We start from the raw sequence: 26,925 nt of genomic DNA on the forward strand, positions 1-26,925 counted from the left end.
TGGTTAATCCAAAAACTCTGGAATAACTCAATCTCATCTGCATCCTTTTCTCAACACTTTATTTGATTTTGCTGAAACATGATCAAACCTTTCCTCAAATCAAAATCTGTGACACCACAGCTGCAACAGATAACTTATGGTTTTCAACAGATCAATGTCTGTCACTTTAACTGCTGACCTGGGATCAGGTTGCATGCTGGTTGCAGATCAGTGCATATCAGGAGGAGCACCCGTGTCCTCTAGGGCTGGGCAATAATGTCTGATGATGATGATGTCTAAAGGGTAGTATGAGGACAAGGATAAGCAATTGATTTTATGTCAGAACATACACACACACACACACACACACACACACACACACACACACACACACACACACACACACACACACACACACATTAACAAAAAGGTGATGCAGAGACCTTTCAATTTTACTGCCCCTGCTTCCCAGTTAAAGTGCAGACTTTATAAAATAAAGAAAAACTGAGGATATGTTTGACTTAATTAGTAAATTAAAAACACATTCAGCGTAACTGAAATTGGTGAACATGTCAGAGAACATCAGAGGCTTGTTCCCACTGAGGTCGTCCTCAAGTCTGTGGTCAGCTGAGACCTCCAGGCCTCCCAGCTCCTGTGTTTTCATGTGGCTTCATGACCCCAGGGGCAAAATGTCAAAAGAAACGGTTATTCAGTGGACAATGACAGTGTTCAGTCTCATCTATTTTGCTCAAAGATTGATCTATCTACTATTTAAAACAAGTCTAACCATTTCTGAGAGTTTACCATGTGAACTAAACCCAGTCCCGCTCGGTTGGATTGTTCATGCCTTCCACATCATCTCAGAGACATTCCTCACTTTTTTTGCTCACAGAGGCACAGCAGTGGTCAACGCAGCATATAGGAACAATGCTCCAAGAGATCAGGGGCCAGATAAAAAGCACAGAGAGCTGCTGAGTGTGTGGCGATGAGGACGACAAAATGTAAATATGTTATCTCTTTCTCCCAGGCTGGACAACCAGGCAAAATGCAGCCTACCAACTTAGCACAGGAGGACTCCAAGCCCTCATACTATTGTCTCACACAATGTGCATTTTGTGGCAGGCCTCTATAGTCAAGGCATCTTATGTCCCCTGATAATACAGCCCTGCTATACATGTAGCAGCTGTACATTCAACCAAGAGGGGGAAATAAATAGATTATTAGCAAATTGATTAATTTATAATTAAAAAAGAATGGTGAAGCTGTGTACGAGCTCTCTCGTTCCTAGAAGTTTCCAGCATGCTCTCATATTATAAATACCAACCAGGGAAACTGGCAGGAAAGTAACAGAGCCGCTTGATCACGCGCTTAGCACGAGAGCAACACGCACGCACATTAATACATACAATTTCCAGTGATTAGCTTCACGAAAAATTATGGGTGGTTATGTCATTTAATGTGTAGCAGTTTGTGTGTGTGTGCGTGTGTGTGTGGTTGCACTGGTTGTAAATTGATCCCTCCTACTCTTGCTCTTTCGTTGTGCGGACGAGGGGCGAGGAGGAGGCGAGGAGGAGGAGGAGGAGGAGGGAGCGGGCGAACGAGCGAGCGAGCGAGTGAGCCGAAGCAGGAAGGAAGGAAGGCAAAGGAAAGAGAGGCAGGCTGTGAATGCTAACAAGCCCCGTCGTAGTCCTATAGCTCCATAGGTAGGCTAGGGTTTAATAGAAAAAACCCGTCTAGCAATGGAGAAGAGCGACGACCACTAAAAAAACCTACTATGCGCCAGTGCAGCGTTCGCCCAGTGCGCAGTGAACATCCTCACCGTCGTCGGCACGTTTGATAAAAAACCCTCTCTCTTTTCCGCTGAGTGAAATGTATCGCGACTGCTCGGGATTCACATTCTGACAATGGAGATTGAAAATATCGTGGCCAACACGGTTCTCCTCAAGGCACGGGAAGGTAAGCAGAGCTCGGTAACAAAACAAGAAGAAAGAGGTGTTATTATTATTATTTTTTTTTTCTAAAGAGAGGACCACAGGCTAGCTGTTGGTTTGCCTTCCTTGGATTGTGCTCTCCCTCTCCCCGTCTCTCTCTCTCTCCCTGTCTCCCTCTCTCATATCCCTACGCAGTGCTTTTCCTCCAGGCAAACACCAAACATAACGCGCTGGAAACAGCTGCTTGTAGACTAATCACGTATTTACCGTGCAGGTAAACACAAGGCCTAGCTCGTAGGTGATGGATATATAGGCAGCGTTTGCTACATCACGCTTGTATGATAGCCTATCAAGCGGTTTTCACACGAGCAGCAGCGGTGGCTTTGGGGGATATTTACAAATTTGCGATGACATAACAGACATAAAACCGTAGCCACATTATCGCCTATAGAGACTACAGTGAAAATATGGCTACGCAGTGAGGCTCATAGTGCCGTAAAGCCCCCATAATAAGCGCCTACTGCCCCTCTTACCTGTCATAATAGGTTTCGGTGTGGCTAAAGCCTGATTGGGAGTGTAAAAGGAACGAATGACATTATTTGACGCATAAATATTAATTCCACTGCATTGCCATTTGACCGCTGAGTACCAGCTTTACATTGGGTTGTTACGGTCTATGCTGTATTCCTCATAGATGGAAATGGGGTGCTTGGAGGAAGGCCCGACAACATGGGGTGACGTTCATGATATTAAACCGACTGTATGTACCCTAACCCAGGCAGTACGGCACAATTCCCGGCCTGAATAGCGCTTAAGGGGCTGGCGACCCCACCGTGGTGTTAATGCCTGTGGGAGAGGCGAGTATGTATGTGTTTTCCAGTATGAGGGCGACGGCAGAGAGGCTTGTTACTTTGCAGCCAGTGAGTGGGCGCAGGGTGGGGGTGCAACATTGTGTCAGCAGCCAGAGGAGGGAAAAAAGGTGTTATTAGGCTTGACTGGGGTCGTTGCTCAACGATTTCCACTCGGTTTTCACCGATCGGGTTCGACACAAACAATATGAGTGTGTGTTTGTCGGATGATGTTGTGCAAGATGGTGCGTTTGATTTGACAGCGAATCGTTCAAATCGGATGCATGTCTAGGGTCGCCGCTCGGTCCGTGTTAACGCAGAGGCCAGCCTTGTTTATAACCTCGTGATTTGCATTGTAGCTATTGTAGGCTACGTATTGCGTTGCGATTTGCATTTTAAGTCTCAGCGCCGGTTTTCCTCTGGAGCTGATTATTCACTGCTGGCAACTGAATTCAGCAGAAGCTATGAGACATCACGCCTTTTCTACCTGCCGTGCAAAAGCCAAGTGATGCATGGTATTGTCATGAGTTATAACCTCTCTCGTTACATTGACGGCATGTACAGGCCCCAGCACTTGTCAATAGTCTTTTGTAGTCAGCTGCACCAAAAGACCATTGGCAACTAATGGGGGTTTACAATCCATACAGGGCATTGAAGCTGCTTTGTGTTGGTAGCTATCGATACATGACCTGAGTGCTCCATAGTACACAATTCTGCTAAAAAGATTTCAATGTTGTCACTTTAAAATTGAAGCAATTCCACCACTTGAAGCATCCATGTTGGATAGACAGCATCATTTTTTATATTTCTCTCCACTATACCATTCACTCTGTTAATTAGCGCACAGATTAAAAGGGCTAATGGCTCTCAATTTATCACTATAAGGCGCACAGGAGACTAATTTGATTTTAATACGCCTTTCCAATGGTGGCTGTTTGGAGCTCTTGATGTTTTTTTTTTTTTTTTTTTTTACTGCATCATTGACGTGATAGTCCTCCACTCTGCCTTCTTTAATATGCAAATCCGACATAGGTGACTACACCAGGAACTGTTCCTGGTGATGGTAGGGCAGCACTTGACCTTTTTTTTCAAAGCTGCTCTTCATGCTACCTGGCATCAAAGCCTCAGTGTGCAGCAAAGGGGTGCAGGATGGCGTAGTGAGTAGGGAGGCCATGTTTCCACTTGAGGAGCCAGGTCCAGGGTCCTGAGCCAGCAGGTATGTGCCCTGCTGAAGTGTCCATGAGCACTGCTGTCTTGCAGCTGAGCCTCTGTTCTGATATGCCTGTGGATGGGGCAGAATCTCCCAGTATTTATGCTACTATTACTATTACTATTACTACTACTACTACTGATAGGGATAATAATGCACAGTGTTCAAACTCATAGGTATTGTTGGCAAATATGCAGTATTCTCCAGCCCAGAACTGCCACTTAATTAATCATCCTGGACCTCAATTAGCACCTACAAAGCTTATCCAATTTTCTTGTACAACAGCTGAGGGCCGAGGGTGTGGGTGGGAGAGGGTGAGTGAACTGCCTTTATCTGTGTATTTGCAGTGTATGTTTGTTATGTAATGCTGTTTTTGTTTGTATGTGTTTAATAATTTTGTATTTGTGTCCATAGGACCCCCTTGAAAATGAGATGCTTCATCTCAAGGGGCTGTCCTTTCAGTAAATTCAGATACTTTCAGACTGGTAAGATACTGCTGATCATCGTAGGTTTCATGAATTTTAGGCTATTTTTGACACCTGAGCATATGAAAGTGGTGGCCTTGGGTAAATGTTGTGACAGGGTGTTCCCGGCATGCTACACTTGAAACGGCACGTCAAGGGAAGTGGTTTTGTGCTGTCTAGATGACAGCCCCCGTCCTGCCTCTGCCCTTCCTTCTCTATGTATTTCACACATACATTTGATGCACAGATAACAGAGATAAAAAGGCCTGTCCCTACATTACAGCAGTTGAATGGACTATTCCTTTGCCTTAGGACGGTTTAGTTTGTGTAAGATGACGTTTGCTACCAAATGTTTGTTGCTGCCAGCTCCACTGAAGAAGTATTGGAAAAGTTGGAAAAGGTGATTGTGAGAGAGCCTGGATGATTGTGTGGGGATTTCAGAACTTTTGGCTTAGACACAGCTCACAAATCATGAGGATGTAAAAGCTCTGCCAAGCAGAAAACAGTTACTTTCAACATAGCAACATGATTCCACATGATTGTGTACAGTATAAAGTCAGAGGTACTTCATCAGTCATTGTAGTCACAGGGTAATCATTTTCATACTGTTTAATACTGAGTGTAATTTGAAATAGAAGAAACTTTGTATAAGTAAAAAAAATCAGCCAAGGTTAAATGTGATCACAACTATGAAGTTATTAACCATGACCATATAATGTTATATTCCTTAAAGGAGAAATCCAATACATTGCCAATGAATCTCAGATGTTTGCAATGCATTTGCGCTCCTTACTCAAAAAGTAACATATTTTGCCTCTTCCACGATGGATTTCTCCCTGCATGAATGTTGAACATCAGTGCAAAGTGCTGAGTCTAGAAGGAAACTGTTTCTCTATGATTCAGAAGGACTGTCACCAAAACCGAATGTTTATTGTTAATGTTTTTGGTAGCTGAACATTTTTTCAGCAGTTAAACTCCAAAATAACTGGGCTGGAAACGGCTCAACGTCATGTCGAGCCATTTCCAGAAGTCTGTGTTTGGCCAGTGATCTGTGGGAATAACAAAAATACAACATGCAGGGTACATGGCTCATACTGGTGTAATTGTGCAAGTACTTAATAGGGTAGATTTTTCTTTTAAAGGTGCACTATGCAAAGTTATCGAGGGTTGACTGAAATGAGCACACTTGAGACTCATTCAACCAAAAACCTGGAATACGCATGCAAATTGATGGTTGAGTCAATATGGTTCACATCGACAGACTGATGCACCAATAGAACATTTATAGTGCACCTTTAATTTTGGATCGGTAAAGCTGGCAAAGTTCTGTCAATGGAGATGTCCTAGTGTGTACATCTTGATGATAACAGTTTTTGGTCTCATTTTTTTGGAATCAACCTGTTGCAGAGAAATGTACTTGCTAAAAAATGATTTAAATGCCCAAGAACTTATTAGCAACACATTTAAATCTTAAACTAAGTGGTATTTTTCTTTGACGCAAAGTTGTACGCATGAGTGACATGAAAATTACATTGTTAGTGTGGTCACATATTTTATGCCCACAAATGTTTTGGTATTATAGTTCAAAGAGTGACTCGACGTTGCGAGGCATTTCAGCTGTACAGTGGTGGATTGTGGGAGTGACATCAGAAACCCCCCTGGACCCTTCATCGGCTAGAATCAGATTTCACCAGATCTGTCTCCAGTGTTGCTTTCATCACCGCTGCTGTCTTAACAGGGAGGAATGTGGACAATCCACTGCACAAGGTCCTGTAAAAAAAAAAAAAAAAAAAAAAAAAAAAAAATGAGAAGGAGCTACTTAAATCATTTCCACCTCACAATTTTTGTGGCTTTGATTTTTTCCCCCCAGTAACCTGACACATGGAATTGATAACCTATTCTCACTGTCGCTAACATCTTAATTTCTGCAGCCTCACTCACCCCTCAACACCCATCTCTCAAATTGTAGGCTACCGGACCCTGTCAGACCACTTGTGAGAGTTTGCCTGTGACGTTTGCCAGCGTAGCTTTATTAGCTCTGTGGTCATAGCCAGGCTAACACTTGTTGTCATCACTCTGGGGTGTTTCCTCCAGCTGAGGCTCATAAAACACATTGCTTTGTGACTGTCCCTTGATGTGGTCCTCGTTTTACAGTTATTACACCCACAAATGGGCTGTGACCGGAGAACGAGACGCAAAATGTTGCGTACGCAGCTCTGTAGTGTTAGCAGTGACACTTTGCTTGGTGGCTGCTGAGATGTAGACCAGCACAATCTCTTGGCAAGCTGACTCAGCATCAAGAGACTTTTTTTTTTTTTTTTTTTTTTTTTTTTTTAACAACATTGTGTGAACATCATAGGGACATGGTTCCAGCTGCCTTATTAAATGTTAAAAGGCCATTTCTGTGAGAAGCCAGCTGTAAGCCCTCTTTTTAATTATGCATACTATATTTATGAGCTCTTGTGGTTCAAATAATTTTTTTCTCCCAAGCTTTAAATTAAGCATTTTTTTGTACAGGTCAGGGAAGATCTTTTTTTCTTGCACTTCAAGTATCAAGTGCATGTCATGTCAAAGGTCCTTCATGCTTTATCAGTTTGTCTTTTTAAACAACGCCAGACTCATCATTTTGCTGTTGATGTTAGGTGCTGCCCTTGATTGAATTTTCGTGTCCGCCCTGTGTTTGCTGATGCATTATTGCCGAGCCGACTTGAAGCTGCCACCTTATCGTAGATATTCTTCAAGGTGTCACATGGACTGTGTGTTCTGCAGTCAAGGGCTCTACGCCAAAGAGGCAGCTTTCATATGTTCCTGTTCTTTCAGCATGGCCATGAATCAACCAGCAGGGCCCTTCATCTGAGAGACAGCTGTAGATAACATACAGATAATTAACCTTTCAGTTTGTCCTCTTATACACTCTCTCTATCTGTGCCCTGCTCAAGTTTAGTTTCACACTGTTCCCTCCCTCTCCCCCTCCCCCCTCTCTCTCCCTGAGGACACTGTAAAAACAAGGGTCAGTTTTCAAGCTTGTCTTGGTTAGGTTTAATGGAATATCTTGAACATGGAGCTCGGGGGGAGAAGAGGGAAAAGGTCTCGCAAAAACACAATGGCAGACTGCAGGAATGTGCGTGTATACGCGTGTGAAGATGTGTGTTTTCCTCCTCTCGTGAGAAAGCCCCTCTCATTTTCGCGCCTGTTTGTTGTTGTGCCCTGGAATTTGCGTCGATGCTGTAACATTAACATTTTGCACATGACTTCCTCTCTGGGCCGCGTGGACACAGAAAAGCTTGGCCATAAAGAATTAATGAAGCAATAAGGACACGAGAGAGGTGTGTAGACAATGAAAGGGAGGGAGAAGCTGAAGGAAGTTGGAGAGGGGGCATGCGGAGGGAAAAGGAAGGGGGCATGAGAGGGCGAGAGAGAGGTGAAGTTTAGATTAGAAGAGCACGGTGCTGCCTGATATTCACGTGTTGTTTCCCCCGTCCCCCCCTTCCTCTCCCCTCTCTCTCAGCTGATGTGTGTCTTTCAGTGTGAGTATACAGACGGATTACCTTATGCAAACACTGGGCCATTGCTTTGAATAGGCAACACAGATACTAGCAGCTAATGTTTTCCTTATCAGGGGCTACTCCAGCCAATCACACTGTATGGGGAGAAGGACTGGGAAAGCAACAGGCCTCTCATTTATCATAGCCAGGCTCCATTGTGCCTATGTGCGTGTGCATGCTCATATTACAATGGGCCTAAACTATGTGTGACCCTCTCTCATTTCCTACCATTTAAGTTATGTTGCTCTGCACTTGGAGAGCAGCGCCGTGGGTCGGGCCTTCACTTTTGCGCCTGCTGCAGGGTGTGGATCAGATCCCACGAGGCATGTGCCAGTACCAAACTTTCAGGTTGCGTTGATCTCAGCCGTAGATATCTGGGTGAACAGTGTTATTGCAGTGTTTTGAAAAGGAGGTAAAAATTTGCTGTCAGGGCTGAAATTCAGTACAGTCACTTCACTGCATGTTTTTGGCGTTGCAACAAGATCTCTTGTTTGTATCTTCGTGCTGCTTTTGTCTTTCATGATCATTCTGTTGTCTGAGGACTTAAGGCTCTATGGCACTCACCTTTGACCTCCATGTTTGTTACTTACATGATAGGCTGGGTACTGAAATTAGAGATTTTTATGGCACTGACCCAAATGTTTCAATAGTGCGGAGTATTGAAAAATGCCATGAAGCCAGTAAACATGCAGCATATTTGTACCAAAATCGAATGATGCTGGTGATTAGCTTTTGTAGAGGCATGCAGGAAACATACTATACTACACCCAGAGACGTTATTGAAATGATTTTATAACAAGATTTTTTTAAAAATTGGTATCGAAAAAAGTATTGTTCAGGATCCAGTATTGGTAGCGAAAATTTCTTATCGACCCAGCCTTAGTTGCATGTGTTGGCGGTGATTGAGGAATTGAATCTTCTGCTGTCGTTGCTCTCATAAGTCTTTGGATAAGAGTGTAGGCTAAATGCCCAAAATGTACTGTGAAGATGTAAATACTGGCTGCTTTCTGCCATGGTTGGTCTGTCACTGCCACCAACAAGCTGGATTTTCTGGCCTTGCGGCTGTTATTTGGAGTGTCAGCATGTGACACGTGTTCATCAGATGGGAGAGGGGCTTCTCCCATATGGCTCTGAAATAAAACGGGTTGCGCGGCACTGAACTGTCTTCATGTGTCTGTGAAAGCTCTGGTAGTCGCTATAGGCCAAGTTAGCTGTAATGCCATTACAGAGGGATTTAGGGAAAAAATAAATGTTATTCAGAGAATTATTTACAAAATACTGTTCGGAAGGTGACAGTTTCAAAATGTCTGCTGTTTTTTTAATTGTGAAATACAGCATAAAGTAAAAATGACACAAGGCAATTACCAGATATGTTGTAAAGAAGCAGCACATCAAATGTAGTGGACAATATGTACGAGTAAATTTGCCATTTTGGTATTTGCCATTTGTGGAAATCATAGTAAGTGGTTAAAACTGGTTGGGTTATCATTCAAATCCTATCTATCTATCTATCTATCTATCTATCTGTATGTATGTATCTGTATGTATGTATTTATATATCTATCGATCTATCGATAGATCAGTAGATATGTACAAACCTCTGCTCTCAGATTTTTTGCATGTTTTCCACTTTCATCATCAATGTGGCTGTCGTGACCCCAGCACGAACCCAGATACAGCGAGGCGGGTTTAGCGACCTACTGTGTGACCTCAAGTTCATACACTCAAAGTGACACACACACAGACACACACACACACACACACACACACACACACACACACAAACACAAGACCTTCTTTTGGGATGAAAAGCGAGGAGGGAGAAAAGGGAGAAGAGCATATTTGGATAATGTTGGGCTGCATTTGGCCCGCATGCATTCAGAGCTTGTGAAACACCAAGTGATCACAGAGGAGGAGTCTGGGGTAGAGAGAGAATAGACCCATGGGTGTGCATTCATTAATGTACTCATAGCTCATTCCAGCTCTCTGCAGACAGAAAGGCAGAAACACACACACAAAACAAAGGCCACATGCAAATATTCTGTGCTCTCTCTCTCTCTCTCTCTCTCTCTCTCTCTCTCTCTCTCTCTCTCTCTCTGCTTTCTTTCTCAGCTGCACATTTCTGAAGCGAGTCTAACCGGTCAGACTCGAAAATGGAGGAAACATGCCATTGGAATGCAAAATACATGTCAGACTAGAAATGCAAATTACACTGTAAAATTGGTGTGTTTGTGTACTGTAAAAAAAAGGCGCATAAAATTAAATGAAAACTGGGATAATTACGGTTTGACTTTCAGAAATTGTGTTACAAAATAGTAAAAGAGTAACCAAATCAAACGTATCTCACTGGTGCCTTGTGTCAAAAAAACAGCCGATCACTGGTTGTACGTGTAAAGGAAAATGACAACTTCCAAAAGAGGTTATTTTAACTAAGCAGAGCATGGTGTCAGTTATCTGCTCGTCCATGACCAAAGCAATCTAGGAATTTGTAAGAAAGGGAAATTGCATGTTTCTATTCTCGCAGGGTTTCTTGTGCCGGCTTGAGATCAGTTGCCACGACAGTCATGCTCACCGGTTCAGCGGAAGACTGCAGCTCTTGCAGGTCAACTTCTGAATAAATGCTGCCGCTGCACATGACGGAATCTGTTCTGGGATCAGGTGTGATGATCTCAGTGTTGGTTTTAGATCATCTGTAAATGAGCAGAGCTGCTCTGAAGTCAGTGTTTGTGGAGGGCCCCGCACTCTCAGAGGGGGAACCAAAGTTAAATAAATACTCGCTCCATCCTGTCTGCATTAAGGGCCTGCACACATGGCTTTGACGTCAGAGTGACATTAAACAGGGTGGGGTGACCCAGCCAGCTCTGACAGGCGCACACACACACACACACACACACACAGGCCCCTCTATAGCTTGCTATTAAAATTGCTTTCAGTCTTTCTCGTCTTCTCTCTGTCTCTTTCTCACTCCCTCTCTTCTCTCTCTCACTCTCTCTCTGTCTCTCTCTGTCTCTGTCTCTCTCTCTTTTCCCCCTGGCCTGGGTTTAGGTGACATTTCTCACCCTCATGTCTTGGTCCATTGTACAAGCCTCTTCACGTCCAAGCTTTAAAGAAAGACGTTCATTTCCCTCTTAGAGTAATATTCCCCTGTGAAAGGGAAGAAGTTAATCTCTGACAATTTGTTATTTTTTCGTAAGCTGGTTTGACTGTATTCATTTGTCATTCTATGTTTTTAGTTGAAATGTGTTCAAGGTTTCCTCCTCTGAAATAACTTGACTAGAGAGGTGCAACTGGCTACCATCACATAGCGTGGAAGAGTTTCATCTCACCATTGTAATTCCAGCGTTTTGCTCACCTGGTCTTGCATATTTTTCTTTTCTTTTCTTTCTTTCTTTATTTTTTTTTTATCCCCGAAGGAACAAATAGTGTGTGTGTGTATCCACATGTGATATCTCAGAAAATGTCTATCTTCATGGCTGCCCCCATATCTTTAAGGTCAGGTCTGTGTCAACTTTGACCTTACAAATATCAACACAAATCACTGCTCATATCACTCTTGTCCTGTTGTGCTTTTAAAGGCGCAAAATTGCTGAGAGTCAATTGAATTGAAGATTGCTGAGACCCAGCTGACAAATACCATGGACTAAGTGCACAATTTATCAGTGAGTTGGACTGATGATGTGAAACATCAAAATTTGTTCTCATTCTGTATTTTTGCCAGTTGAATCTAAACAGTGTTCACTTCGCTTCAGTCGTCTCTTGGCAATCTTGCATAATACACCTTTAAGTTTGACGTAGTTACACAATCCATTTGTGCCATTTTAATTTCTGTACAACTATATCACAAGTTTATTGATCTGGATGAACCAAGATGGTCTGCAGGGCCACGGTCAACTTATGGGCGGTGAAAGTGTTAAGATGAAAGATGAATGTTGCAGAGAAGGGGGAAGAGGATGTTTTTGCGGCCATGAGTGTGTGTATAGCTTGTGTAGAGTCTATGTGTGTGTGTGTGTGTGTGTGTGTGATGAAGGTGTTGCTTTGCAGTTGTTTGACCCATTGACCACAGTGACCCTCTGTGTGTGTTTGTGTTGCTTTTTGTCACATGTCATTGCCAGGCCAGCTGGTGTGTTCTGAGCTGCAGGACAGAGGATTTCCCGCTCCGCTGTCCTGCCAGCCTCGGGCCGTCAAACCACACGCAGCCCACACAGTTCATTCTGACTCGGCTGTAGTTTATTTGCGCAGTGGTTTTTAAAACATAGAACTGAGGCGGTGGAAAACAGAGAAACAGAGTGATGTGTGCGCGAGATAGCTGAGGGTTTACACTGGCTCTGCACTGACTCTGAAACCAGATGTGTGCCTCCACTGCCCGAGCTGTCTCTGCTGTGCCGCACCTCCTGCCTCCTGCTCTGCTTCCCCACTGTCTAAATGAAGAATAAAACCACTTGTCTATTGATCTTTCAACTTCTTAAGATATGATGATGAAAACAAGGAAGATGAGAAAACAATTACAAATTTTGCATGGGAGATAAAAACAACTCCAGGGGTTCCCTTTTCTCTAAGGTTTATATTAGATCTATGTAATTAACTCAATAAAATCGTATGTGAGTTTAAAAAAAAAAAAAAGTGATTGCATTCACACGACACAGGCATGAAGAAGTTTGCCAGCTGATGAGACCAGAGCGGGACAGAGTCGGTTATATAGCACATAAGGAAATAAAACTGCTCAATCTGCACATCCAATGATGTCTCCTTGGGCTTGTAGGCAATCTAATTGCTGTGGGGATAATTGAGTTTTTTTTTCACTCGAACCATGTGGGTAAAATTAGAGATCTGACATTTTTTATGAGAGCAAAGCCTTCTATTTAGGCAAGTATTCAGAATTTTAAAAATTCGCCCTGAAATCAAGTCACATGCTTTGAGAAAAGCCGTTTAACTGGAAGATGAACAGCTCGCTAACAAAATGTGAGATGACTGATATCATGAAAACAGTCAACAAGTATTCAGCTGGTTGCTAACTGTCTGAAATGACTAATTCTTGATATTTCGCCTGCAGTACTCAGGAGAGATTGCCAAATATGCTTATTTTAAGCATACTAACTAACCTACAATTAACATGAAATGCTTGTTTAATTCAGACAAACTCGGGCATGAAAAACACTTTACCCTCGTTTTGCTGAGCAGCTACCAGCTTAAGAGCTTAACCCACTGCTGTCTCTGTGCTGAACACAGATCAATAGGGGTGTAACGTGTCTGAAACTGAGACCGAAACCGCCATACAGCCCTGAGTCAGGACAGGACAGGAATGAGGATCTATAACCGGATCTGAGTTGGAGCAGGGTCCCTATTTCCCGAGACCCGGGTCTCACTGAGCTGCAGCTTTATTCACTCTGCTGTCGAGAGCTTGTGTCGACTTACGTTATGATGCGTCTCATTTCTATTCAGTGAAAATTAGTATTGGATGAAGAGGAATTTTCATGTTACCATGATGTGTTCAGATGTAATGTTGTAAAAGGTAGTTCTCGGTGAGAAACTTAAATAAATACATAGTTGTTTAAATAAGAAATTTGTTTATGAAAATAATAAGAAATAATAAATTATATTAGAAGGGGATTTTTAACTTGTTTAAGTTCCTAGCAATAATTCTTTTTTTTTGTTTTTCAAAACCTTTTTTTAATTGAATGGTTAAGGTTCTGAAAACAACACATGCAGTATTTCAGCATGTTATATAATCGCCATTTCAAGAAATCAAATTTCATAAATCTACCCTGTTTGAAATGTTCATCCATAAATGAGTAAATCACGTATGGCTGTCATTACAGGTAATGTTGTGCCCCGACCCACACAACATATGCTTACTACACACACAAGCACACACACACACACAAGCAACAAACATACATGATATAATACATGAATGTAACATGGCACTTTATGCATTAAACATGTTTTATGTTGATTTTTTTTCTACCCTCCCACCCCCACCCCCACTGGTTGTGTCTAATTTTGTCTTCCATTACCCTCAGTTGGTTTTCTCATCTTCACTATTCTCTGCCTCAAGGAGAAAATACCTCAGTTTAACCCTGCTGATGTACATAAGTCAACACACACACACACGCACACGCACACGCACACCTGCTGATGTTGGAACGAGTGTGTGAGCGGGACATGGGGAATGACTCCTGCCTCCTTAGCAGTGTAGTTGTGCCTCGGGGTCATTCACCTTTCCCATCAGCCTCACATCAGGGTCATCTCATCTGCCAGGAGTTCTGCCTCGCACCACTGTCATGGAGATAATCTACAGAAAGTCATGTCAGACTGAGACGCAGCTTGGGGGAACGGGCTTGCTTATTTGTGTGTGAAATGACGTGTGCACACCCCATGATCGTTGAAGCTGTCAGCATTCCTCATCACATGCTCTGTCATGAAGGATTGAGGCGACTGGTGAGACAAACCAGCTGTCCCTGCCTCTGGTCATGGCAAGGTCAGCGGGTGTGCATGCGCGGGTGTGCATGCACGCGTGTGCGCGTACCGATACACACACACACACACACACACTTGGCTTGGTGTCTCGGTATTGTGTCGAAAATGCCACCGGATGCACATGGTTTGGGAATCCAAGTGCAACGTTGGAACAATGACTTGATTGACGGGGTAATTTTGATTTGCCTGTCTCGCTGTTTCTTTCAGGTGGAGGAGGGAAGAGGAACGGGCGCAGCAAGAAATGGAAGGAGATGTTAAAACTTCCCCACATCAGCCTGTGTGAGGAGCTGCGCCGCACTATTGGTAAGAGAAGGGCAAAAGACGGTGGGTGTGTGTTTGTGTGTGTGTGTGTGAGGCAGAAAGATAAAATGCCATGCTGTGCCGTTGGGGTGGGTCTGACTGACTTAGGGAGGAAGTTCAGATTGGACTTCCTTCCTGTTTCTACCCGTCTCCACCCACGGTTACAGGGAGGGGACAGGAAACAAGCATGTGTAAATGTGTGTGTCTGATTCAGGGAATTTGTTTGCACGCCTGTTTCATAGTCTGTTGTGTACGTGCGTGTGTGTATGTGTGTATGTTTGTGTGGCCGGTGCACCAAGACTCTCTCTCTCTATTGCTTTGGCGTGTGTGTGTGTCCATCTGAATGACTGTCCATCTTGCCTCATATCAGTTTGCTCACACACACAAAACCAAACAGTCTTCGCTTCTGCTTCCTGCATCCTGTCTCTACATCCAGAGAGCAGGAGAGGCTTCTCTCTGTGTGGCCCAGACAAGTGCTCCACCGCTGGGCTGCATTATCTCCTCTCCTCCCCCCGGTTCTCTGAATGCCACAGACCTCAGCAGTCTGTGTGTGTGTGTGTGTGTGTGTGTGTGTGTGTGTGTGTGTGTGTGTGTGTGTGTGTGTGTGTGTGTGTGTGTGTGTGTGTAAAATAGTGCGTCACAGCTATCTCTGCCAGAGATTGCAGTGCTAGCCTCCCCCACATAACTCTCTCTCAACCTTCCTCCCTCCCTCTCTCTTTCTATCTCAATGCCTCTCCCTCCCTCCCTGTATCTGTATCTCTCTCTCTCTCCCTCCCTCTCTTCAGCACTAAGCCACTTCAGAGCTACATGAGAGCGGTAGAACAAGAGAATTAGAGGGAGAGAGAGAGAGAGAGAGAGGTAGATGACCAACCAGAAGGAGGGAGACAGTGATAGAGATGCAGATGCTACCTTCTGCCTGGAGTGGTATCTGTTACTCGGTTTAGATCACGTTCTTCTCTGTTTTGTTCTCGTATATATTTCACGACTCACCGACCAATCTCATTACCATAAAAACCCAATATATCTGTTGGCAGTGGTACTAGATTACCATGTTAAAAAAAAGGCAAGTAAATGTCACCTGAAGTGCAAAGGATTATGTTGCTCATGCCACACTCTTAATATTCAGAACGATTTAGATTTATGATTTAGAACTTATCAGAGGAATCTAAAAAATGGGACATGTGGGAATGTGCGTGTTGGTGTATGCAACAGCTGTTGATGGTCATAAACGTCACAATTATACAGATGCTCTTGCGTAATTTCCCTATCACACTGCCTGCAGATCCAAATAATCCCTTTCGCATACTTAAACACATGCAGACTTGCAGGCATGCGCGCACACACACACACACACACACAAATGCACACATAGGAAGGTTAAAGCGATACAGTAGAAGGACTGGGAGCAGTGTCTTTGTTGTGTCTTGATAATGTCAGGCATTTGACCTTAGCCTTGACAAGTCCAGTACTTCTAGGAAGCCCAGATTACATTATGGGGGCTGTAGCCACTCAGTCTGCTTGCCTTAGAGTAATTTTTCTCTCTCTCTCTCCCTCCCTCTCTCTCTCTCTCTCTCTCTCTCTTTCTCTCTCTCTCTGTCTTTCTCCCCCTCTCTCCCTCTTTCACTCTTATTTTCAATCTTGCTCTGTCACTGCCTTTCTCTCGCTTTCTATATATTTACTTTTCTTTCTGTCTCATCTTCCCTTCCTTTCTACCACCCTCCCACCCCCCAGCTCTGGTATCACCCGCACATGTGCGCCTCTTACTCTTGCAGTTCAGTGTCCGCTGGCTGCAGACATGATAGCTTGTTCAACATGTTCCTGAAACCGGAGGTATTTGGATGGAGACTAAGAGCTCTTGTTGCATAGCAGCAGTGAGCACTGGCCAATACTCATGCTTATGCTTCAAAGACACACACACACACACACACACACTCACACTAAATACAGTCATGCACCTATTGTATGCACTTACCTCACTAAGTCACTCAGTCTTGGCTTAAATTGCAGTTTTAATTAAGCCGTAATAGTAGTACAGTTCACTTGCACAGATTACTGGTTGAGACTAATTCAAGCTTTAGCCTCAGACCTCTCCTCTCCTTCTTTTCTTTTCCACTTCACTCAGTGCTTCTTTCTTCCTCCCATCTTCCTCTCCCACTTTGCTTTCAACCCATCTCTCTCTCTCTCTCTCTCTCTCTCTCTTTCAGAGTTGTTTTTCTTCAGCATTGGGGAGAGAGTTCTTTTATGCAAAGAGGAAATTTTTCATTGGTGGAATGCTGGCCTCCACACTCATATTCAAATGATTTAGAGCCTGGATAGAACTTGGACACACACACACACACACACACACACAATCTCTCTCTCTCTCTCTCTCTCTCTCTCTCTCTCTCTCTCTCTCTCTCTCTCTCTCACGCAGAGCTGGGCCAAAGAAACTGTGGTTTCTTTCCAGATCTTTGCTCACCTGCTAGATGTGAGATTCCATTTAAGAAAAAAAGAAAAAAAATCTCAGAGGTGAACATGAAAACCACTTTCTACACTGTATTCACATTAACTCTCAGGATGTGTCTCACAAATGTAAAGGCTATAAAAATGCACACAAGTGTTTCAGCAGTGTTTGGATGTCTACATTTGGACTTGATGTTTGCACAATTAAACATGAACACAATCAGTGCTGTACAGCCAACTCGAGATCGATGACACTTTTTAAAAATGGTAAATTAACTATTAAATCAAAGAATATGCTGGCAAAACATAAATGATGGGCCGCAAAATCACTTGAGTTCAGCAGTGCGGTCTGGCTGTTCTGATCAGCGAGCAGGTCAGGAAGAAGGCTGGCTCTGTTGTTGCTGATGTTGATCATCCTCCTCATGCAGAATTTCAGATATTACCCTCAGGCATGTGGTGCAAACTTTGTACTGTAAAAACGGATACAAACAGATACAAGTTTTCATTTGTAACTGATGCAAAAGCTTTGTTGAACTCCAAAGGCTAGACGCATTGGGGTGCAGGTCTAGTGCTTGGAGTGTCTTTAGTTTTTTCCCATTTATGTATAATTGTGTCTATCGCTCATTGTGTTTTGTACTTTTCTGCGCTCCCTATTGTAACTCACTGTTAATTGTGAACTGATGTTGAATGATGTTGCCTTAGGAACTGCCCTAACTAGGGATAATAAAGTAGAATCTTGAACTGAAATCATCAGTGTGTCTGTGGTAGGGATGGGCGATATGTTATCGTTTGCGATATATCGTCAAAAAAATTCCCCACGGTAAGAATATGTCATCTCGCGATAATAACGATAAACTCCTGTTGATGACGTAATTACGTGCGCAACGCACTCGCCGCTGGCAGCCGGCAGCTCACACGTGTAGCACAATAACAAGCATGGCGGAAGGCGGGGCTGATAGCGAAGAGCTCGTTGCTAAACGAGGCTCCAGCTCGATTATCTGGAACTGGTTTGGCTACAGTAAGTCTGACGTGGAGCAAACATCTGTCATATGCAAAGTTTGCAAAAAAGTGGTGATTACAAAGGATGCAGTACAGGTGTACTACTTAAACTTAATTGGTATAGTTTAGTAGCGTATTTGACTACAGTAAGTATTATTTTTGAGCAGTATTTGTGGGGTTCTCAAGACTGAATGCGGTGATAGATTTGTAGTCAAAAAGATGGAGTTGAATTGTTTTATATTTTTTATCGTCACTTTTATCATTATTGCAATAAATGCCAGAAATTATCGTGATAAATTTTTTAGTCCATATCGCCCCTCACTAGTCTGTGGTAGGTTTGTTGGCTCTGCTGCTCAGTGATAACTCGTTAGCACACACAGTAGTGAGTGATAGCAGGTGACTAGCTAAAAGCTAAATTACATACACCTAAGTCTGGGAATTTTATGAACATTTGGAATTTCTACATAAATTATGAGCATAACATTTTTCAGCTACCAGGGACTACTACTTGCTTAATGTGCAAGTTGGTCAGTGTGCCAGTCTCTGAAAATGTAGTGTATTCCCTTAACAGTGCTGCACAACAAGTTGTCACTTTATTACATAAGTCTGAGTGTCTCAATCAAAGAGTGACCAGTTGTGCTGTGAGTCAGCAGATCTGAATTTTGACTAGTGCAAAGACGGCAGGGGGGCAGCACTGGAGGTTCTAGGATCTGTCCTTTTAACTTGAAGGTCTCAGGTTCGATTTCAACAGCAGATCCTTGAGCAAGACACTGAACTCCTGCCTACTTTCTCATTGCAAAGAAAACATCAGCCGAATTCCTTAAATATGCTCTTGCAGCGCAGTGCTTTTGGGGACAGATTAAACTCCGTTGAGAGAAAATTAGTTGAAATAAAAACATTTCACCTGCTTTTTGGTTGCTTGAGAGGAGGCACTAGTCAACAATTCAAACTATGAGTGCAATCACACCTGCATTTAGTGTTTTTCCTGGTCCAAACCGGAGCAGGAAAGCTTACTTTGTTGCATTTTGCATTTGCTTTGATATAGTTTACACTGCATAATGACCAACAAACCAGAGCCTGTAAACAAAAGTCATGTGAACTAGCTTGTTTATTGGACAGAGTTTTGGTTACCTGTCAACCCATAAAGTGAGAGATTTTGAAGAATGTCAAAGCAAATTTGATTTTCAGTCCCTGTAATTTAAGACGACCATGACGGACTTGGCTGTGCTCTTTGTTGTAGTTTATCTTTCCTGCTTTTCATACCAGTGGACATGAGCACCAGCTCAGGCTTTGGAGTTGTTCATGTTGTTACGCTGTGTTTTCCAAGCAGGGGTGATTTTTGGCTACCAGATGTTAACATCTGTCATACCCATAAACCCTTGCTCTTTGGGTGTATTTCAGACATCTTGGTGTGGTTATGGGGTGGTACCCAAACTCAAATGGCATTCTTCTCACCTGGCCAAATGAATCAAACTGAAGGAGTAAACACACCAGAGAGTTTATGCTCGCCCTGAATGCAGCCTAAAATTGCTTTTACCAATTACGAGGGAGAGAAGCTTTCCAACCTGCACCCAGCTGAACACGACTGATAAGGAAACACCAAAGCAGGGCCCAAAAATTTTAGTGATGGAAGATAAAAGGGCACACTGAACTAAGGCAAGAGCAACATAATACTGTTTAAGATCTGTCAGTGAGATTTTCTGAAAGTTCTATTGTTCTTAAAAAAAAAAAAAAAAAAACAGAAAAAAATAGCGGCACCACAGTGGAAAAAGAGCCAAAGGAATATCAGTTCTCTCATCTCTTCTCTACTGTACTGTGCTCTGCTGCTGTTCGCTCACGGTCGTGGTAACTTAGGTTTTGGGGTCGTGCGCGGGGTGAGTTTGAGTGTAAATGTGGTGCGCTGAGCTGGAAGCACTGAGGGAATGCTGTGTAGCTAAGGATGCAGCTGGAAGATTTGATTTGTTGTTGCCGGTTGTTTCACTGTCACTGCTCACAGTTTTTCATCCCGGGTGTCCCTCCTCCTCCTCCTCCTCCTCCTCCTTTCTTCAAGCAGAAGTGTGCATGAGTGTGTGAATGCGTGTGGCCTGTTTTTGTTTGTATGTTTATCTCGTGCATGTGTGAAAGTGTGTGTGTGTCTCCTCACTGCTGACCAATGACAGAATGCGTCCTGGGTCTTCTTCCTCATTTGGTACCAGAGGAAATATGACTCAAGTGTGCATTTGTCCTAAGGGGCCAGCTGCAGAGGAGACACACACACACACATAGAAATCATACCCACAAACATATTGTGTTTTTTCTTTTGCACATTCTTATAAACAAATGAACAAATGCTTTAATGCAGTCCAGATATTTACTATCCATCTCTCTCTCTCTCTCCCTCTTTCTCTCCCTCCCTCCCTCTCAGAGAGGGACTACACCAGTCTGTGTGAGAGGCAGCCCATTGGTCGGCTGTTATTCCGTCAGTACTGTGACACCAGGCCAGAGCTGAAGCGCTGCATCGTGTTTATGGATGCTGTGGTAAGACTAAGAATGAGCCGATTACCACAGTGAACAATGCTCTGCTTACTCTCCCTGATTTTCTTCTACCTGTCCCTCTCTTACATTTAACGCACGTCCTTTTATTTTGCTGCTCTGTCTCTCTTGCTTTTTCTATCTCACTATCTCTCTCTCTATTTCATCTCTCACCCTCCCTCTCTCTCTCTCTCTCTCAGCTTGCTCCCATGGGACGGGCCTGAGTCTGGGCCTGCAGAGCAAGGAATGGGAGAGGAAAGGAAGAGGGAGGAAAGTGGGGGTTTGGTCCTTTGCCTGGTCTTGGCAGAGTGAGCGAGTGTGTGTATGTGTGTGAGAGACGGGTGGGGTGTTGGTGTTGGTGTCAGAGGGGGCTCGGTGATTAGGGACTTAGACAGGCTGTCAGAGAGCCGACCCACCGACCCCTCCCCTTCCTCCATGCACTCGCTCCATGAGGTCAAGCCCACGTCAAAGGCAGGTCCCTTGGGTGAGCCAGCAAACACAGGCCCAGGCTTGTGTCTCGGCCCCCTGGAGGTATGCGAGAAAGGAAAACAGGGGGGAAATCATGCTTATTTAATAAGAACCTACATTAGTCTCTCTTGAGGTAGGCTGGCAGGCACGTACATATGCTCACTGGAGACACACACACACACACACACACACACACAGACTCTCATTCTCTCAAACACAGAAGTAAGTGCACAAATGAGACAAACGGTATTAGCTGTTGGTAGTAGCTTGGAGGTCTTGCCTCATGCCTTGGCCATGATGTGCGGCAACACAGCTTAGTCTAATTCTGCTCTGACGCTGTTGTTTTCTAACAAAACACACACACACACACACACCAAAGCAGTCAAACTGCAGAAATTCTTTCGACCGATATCCATATTTGACCAAAAACACAATCTGTGATGGTGCGATGGGGTGAAATACTAGACATCATCCTGGCAGGTGACAGATGTAACGGGTGAAGCGTGAAGACAAACATGGTCGCCAGTTTGCTTCCTTGACTAAGATGGAGTTATTTTGTCGCTCATGCTGTCATTTTGTCTGCACCTTCCATCCTATCTCTATTTTAATTTATTTTTAATTATGATGTAATGCCAAAGCTTAATTCTTGCTCATCACTGCTGCTCCCCCCACTTCCCTCTCTCTTCACCCTCTTCCCTCTGCTGACCTTATTTATTTAAAAGTGATAAGAGTGTGAGAGCTTGCTGAATTGAGTGTGACTTCCTGTGCGGGTGTGATAGCTTACAGTTTACCAGGCCTTTTTCTTTGTTGCCAGGCTGAGTACCAGCTAGCCCCTGATGAGAAGAGGAGGGACAATGGACTGAATGTTTTAGACACATACTTCAATAACGGGGTAAGACGCTCACAAGCTCTTATGCTTAAAAACTTGAAAAGAGTGGGTGATAATGGATGAAATTAATGTCACTTTATAAACTTTTATGTGAAAATGAGCCTCCTTCCTGACACAAACTTCTATCAGTGTCACATCACTTTCGTACAGCTTTACTGAATGGATCGAGAGAGTATTAGATCTACTTGTATGTATTTTCTTTATGACTATACCAGAGTTTTGGTAGATGATACCAATTCCACTGAAATGAATACTATTCTCCATACCTGATTGGATACCATGGCGAAGAGGGAAATCTCGTTCAGCACACACTCCTTTGTTTGACAACTTTAACAAGTAAACAGAATCTTTGTGCTTAGACATACAGGCTACATTAGCTCGGAGTTACAAGTACAACGTCGGAGTGTAGCCTTCATATGGAAAATGAAGCAGGCCAACAAAATACAAATTTCAAATCTGAGGCGCTGTATGACAGCATGACTGTAACAATAAATACAATGGTATGATTATGTGCTCTCATTTTGATTACAGTTCTGTAAGGATGACTGCAACGTAATGTGGTTCAAGTGTTTAAACATACAGGCTAAGGCTATGTTAGGCCAGCAGCACTGAGTTATAGAGTGAAAGATCAAGTTGGGTCAGTATTAAAAACACTGCTATTGGTATTGCGTTCAAAATTTTGGCATTGACTTACTACCTACGGCAACATCCACATGGAGAATTTTCAAAAATATCTCTGTCCACACGAGAATGCAAAAACATGTTCATCTGCACATTATGGGCAGGTGCGGAGAAGCTGAGGAAGCTGATTTGACATCCCAGAGTTAGCTACCAATGCAAGAGCATATACGGTCGAAAATGTTTTAACAATGTCCAAAACTTTATTGAAAACAACATAAAAACAAGGCTGAGTGGTGTATATGGTCAAAAGAGAAGGCTGAGCTCCTTCTAATTAAGTCACAAATGAAATAAGTTGTTGAAAGTAACTGCATGATCAACGTCGCACCAGCTTCCCAGCTGTGAGCATGTACAAAGAAGCAAAGCCATGCTGGCATTTTAAAATTGTTTTGTTTACGCCGTCCACACACACACACACACATACAAATAAAAAACAAAAACAAAATAGTGAAGTCACTCTGGAGAGTTTTTGGTGACCAAATATTTTGTTTTTCTGTGGACAAAAGGCCAAAAAGTTTTTAAAAAGTTGCATTAAAAAATGGCCTCTGTGTGGTTGTAGCCTGTGTGTCAACTGTTGTGACGTCCTTCCAGTGCCTGAATGTACTGATATTGGACGTAGATTTATCTCATTTGATTGATGTTTTTATTCAAAGCATGTTATACAAGCAATCAGCACATACATTCTTGGCACAGGTGACTTCAGTTTTAATGTGACCCCAGTATGCAAAAATTTTGGTGCCATGCTCTACCAATGGGACTATACAGGATCTCATACGAGGGGTTGGATGGGCAGCTCTGTTTGTTATCTCTGCCTTGACAAGTTCAGTCCTTCATGAAGCATTACATTACGCATTCTGTAGCCACTCTGTCTGCAAGTGTTAGACTAACATCTCTCTCTCTGTCACTGTCCCCTTTTGTCCATGTGCCTGCCTGTCTCTGTCTCTCTCTGTCTGTCACTCCCAAGTCGGCAGCCCATCTGCCAGACATACCTCAGGATGTGGTTGCTGGGTGTCGAGAGAGGCTGGAGCAGAGTCCTTGTAAGGAGCTCTTCAATGACTGCACCAAGTAGGTCTCCTCTACCTTGCCACCTTCATCAGCTGCACACATCTGTCCTCAGTTTGTGGGATAACCCTGATCAGCACCCCTGCACTGGCATGATGGTGACGCTGTGGTTAATGGGAATCATGTAGTGTTGTTTTCTTTATTTCTTTCTTTTTATTTAATGGAGTCACAGTGTAGTGGGACTAATGGAATCCTTTTTCTTAAATGTGTGTGTGTTTGTAAACGGTAGACACGTTGGACAGAGCACACCCTGTTGCTGCTGATGATGAGGCAGCTGGCACCTGGAGTGCAGTATCACACACACACACACACACAAAGTGGGGGCGAATGAAAAAGAGCAGTGGGCAGAGAGGGCATCCGGATGGCTGGCATGAAAACAACAGCCACCTCAGTGTTCCCTCGTACATACTCTCTCTCTCTCTCTCTCTCTCTCTCTCTCTCTCTCTCTCTCTCTCTCTCTCTCTCTCTCTCTAACACACACAAATGCACACACACACACACACACACACACACACACACACACACACACTTGCAGGTGTTTCTGCTTCCTGCTCTGAGAGCCAGGAGAAGCAAACAGACCCAGGATTATTACCCCAAATGTGCTTGTTATTGCACACACACGCACACACACACATACTTCAACTTTATACTATAAGCTAACTCTGTCACAAAGTTAGGTATTGTTCACATTGTCCCTGGCACATACAGCACAGGATAGGTACCAGACATCAGTCAGAAGTATTTATAAATAATTATTAGCATTCATTTGAATCTCCTTGGAGTTTCAGGACATTTTGGGTGGTGCCACATAAATTAACACATATAAAAATACTTTCCTTAGATTGCATGTGTTTGTGTCACTTGACACAAATGTTAAAACACTTAGGTGCAAATTACATTTGATTGCATTTGTTAAAGTGTCCAAGTGAGACTGTGGGAGCTTATGCACAGTGTTGTGTATTTTATTTTTGCAGCTGATAGTGTTTGACTGAGCTCTGCTAAGCACATGTACAGCACCGCTGAGCTCAGTACATTACTTGTACATTAGTCTACAAAACTGACCCACATTCCCAAAGTCTGGGCAAAAGCTGAATTTTTGTGGATCTTCTGACCTTTAGCCACACAGGCAGAGGAGGATTTGGGTTGAAAATGTTGCGACAAGCCTCTGATGTCCCTGAGATTTCCTTGGGGAATATCAGAATCTGCTAGGAGGAATTCAGGAGGAGATAAATGATATCTGGGAGAACTGTCAGTGCTGCTCTCAGGCCGTGCTCTTGGAGTGTCATAGCATATGTAGAAAACTGTGAAAGAGTTCAACATAAAAGAAATCATATAACTTAAAAGGCTTACTTTGGTTGAACATGCCCATATGCAAATCTGATATATGGCCATATATGTAAACTACATATTAAGTATATATGTCCATGTATGTCTCATACATATATGATAATTATATAGGCATATATGACAAATATATTTTAAAATATAGCAAAAATGGCCACTTTCAAATATGTTCCATATATTTTTCCAGATATACACATATATGGCAAATATATTTCTATTGCATAAATGTTAATATATGATTTAGTCATATACTGTTAATCCTATTAAGGATCCAAATCATACCTGCCAACATTGGGTTGTGAAAAATAGGGAGATTTTTTTTCTTTAAATGTGCTTGCCTCCCTCGTGACCACGTGGACATGTGGTAAACCAGCAGGCCTATGCTGTTTGTATGTTGTGTAGTGTTGTTGCTCTTGTCCAGGTGGGGAGTTGAACCCTGGTCTCCTGCATGGCAGGCAGAGACACTATGCACTGTGCCACTGGGGCCTGTGTGTAGTGAGGCAGAAATGAGGCTCTAAGAAGCACACAGCATGAGTGACAGTGGTGCTTGGGAAAGAGTCGCCTAAAAGTAGTGGTCAAACAAATGCTTTTACCTCAATGACAGTAAGTCCGAGCGGAAAATATAAGATATCATGAGAAAGGTACGGCTTTGGGCTTTCAAACTGAGTCAAATTATTTTCTAACTCCCAAAAATCCCTGAGATTCGGCGAGTTGAAAAAGTATGTGTTTCTCCTTCTCTCCCCAGATTTTGGGTTCCAGATATAATGGGAGTCTATGGGGGAGAGAGCTGGCACTCCTGCCTCGTTAAGTGTCACCGTTTAAAAAGTTGAAGCTACTTTGCTTTTGTATTTACATTTTTCAAAGCAAAACTAGTTTTCCCACTATTTTATCCTGAATTTATGTATGTGGAGTGAAAATTGTCTCTCTTTCTCTATCCATCTCGTCTATCTGAACGCTGAACTGAGCGGAAGACAGAAACCCTGTCGGCAGTATCAACACCACTTAGTGAGTGACTGAGTCACGTCACCGTGACAGGCCAGGGTCGCCAGATACTGCGACAAATACCCCCCACAATCTGACTTGTTTCCTTCACTGTAAGATCGGGAGATTAGCAGGAGAAATTACTGACTGGGAGCATTGCGGGACATAGGGTTAAAAATCGGGAGTCTCCCACGTGAATCGGGAGAGTTGGCAAGTATGATCCAAATATACAATGCATGTATGTGTACATAATTGCATCATATATGTGCAAAACAAATACATCTGCCACATATTCACACTTAAAGTTCTTAATATATGTGGAAAATAAATAATGTAATCCAGTATATGCACATATATTTTACCTTATGTCAGAGACCAAATATTTACGCCACATATTTGCACACATATCCTGAAATATATGTCCAAATATGTGAACTTATATGTCCCATTATTTAATATATATGTTCATATATGGCCATATATCAGATTTGCGTATGGGTGGCGGTCATTGCAGCATTTCGGGGCAGCTACCCTGTTGAAATAGTATTTCAGACCTTAATGAATTTTGTTTTCCCAGGCATGGATTAATCCATGCAAGTTGTTTTTGTCAACATTATCAATCTGTGACATTAGATTGCTCACATATCTTCATCACCTTTGTGTGGTAGTAAGATTTGCTGAGTTGATGTGTGTGACAAAGTAAGCAGCACCATAGACAAAGAAAGTAACAAAGAAAGAGGCGTGTGTGTGTTTTTGTGCAAGCAAGCGTTTTTGCTAAAGGAAGATGAGCTGGATGA

The 26,925-nt window shown here is 43.1% G+C and overlaps 1 protein-coding gene across 2 annotated transcripts in view; it reads left to right on the forward strand.

Moving 5' to 3' along the window:
• Window positions 1-1,577: 1,577 nt before the first annotated feature.
• Window positions 1,578-26,925, forward strand: part of grk4 (G protein-coupled receptor kinase 4) — a 51,631-nt gene continuing 26,283 nt past the window's right edge. For both annotated transcript variants that reach the window (XM_030052298.1, XM_030052288.1), the window contains exons 1-5: window positions 1,578-1,935; window positions 14,662-14,757; window positions 20,600-20,712; window positions 21,989-22,066; window positions 23,706-23,806. In XM_030052298.1, coding sequence (XP_029908158.1) covers window positions 1,884-1,935; window positions 14,662-14,757; window positions 20,600-20,712; window positions 21,989-22,066; window positions 23,706-23,806 — 440 coding nt within the window. In that variant the 5' untranslated portion in view covers window positions 1,578-1,883. The remainder of the gene's footprint in view (window positions 1,936-14,661; window positions 14,758-20,599; window positions 20,713-21,988; window positions 22,067-23,705; window positions 23,807-26,925) is intronic.

The sequence above is a fragment of the Myripristis murdjan genome, chromosome 1, assembly GCF_902150065.1.
Source record: "Myripristis murdjan chromosome 1, fMyrMur1.1, whole genome shotgun sequence".
In the NCBI taxonomy this organism is placed as follows: domain Eukaryota; kingdom Metazoa; phylum Chordata; class Actinopteri; order Holocentriformes; family Holocentridae; genus Myripristis; species Myripristis murdjan.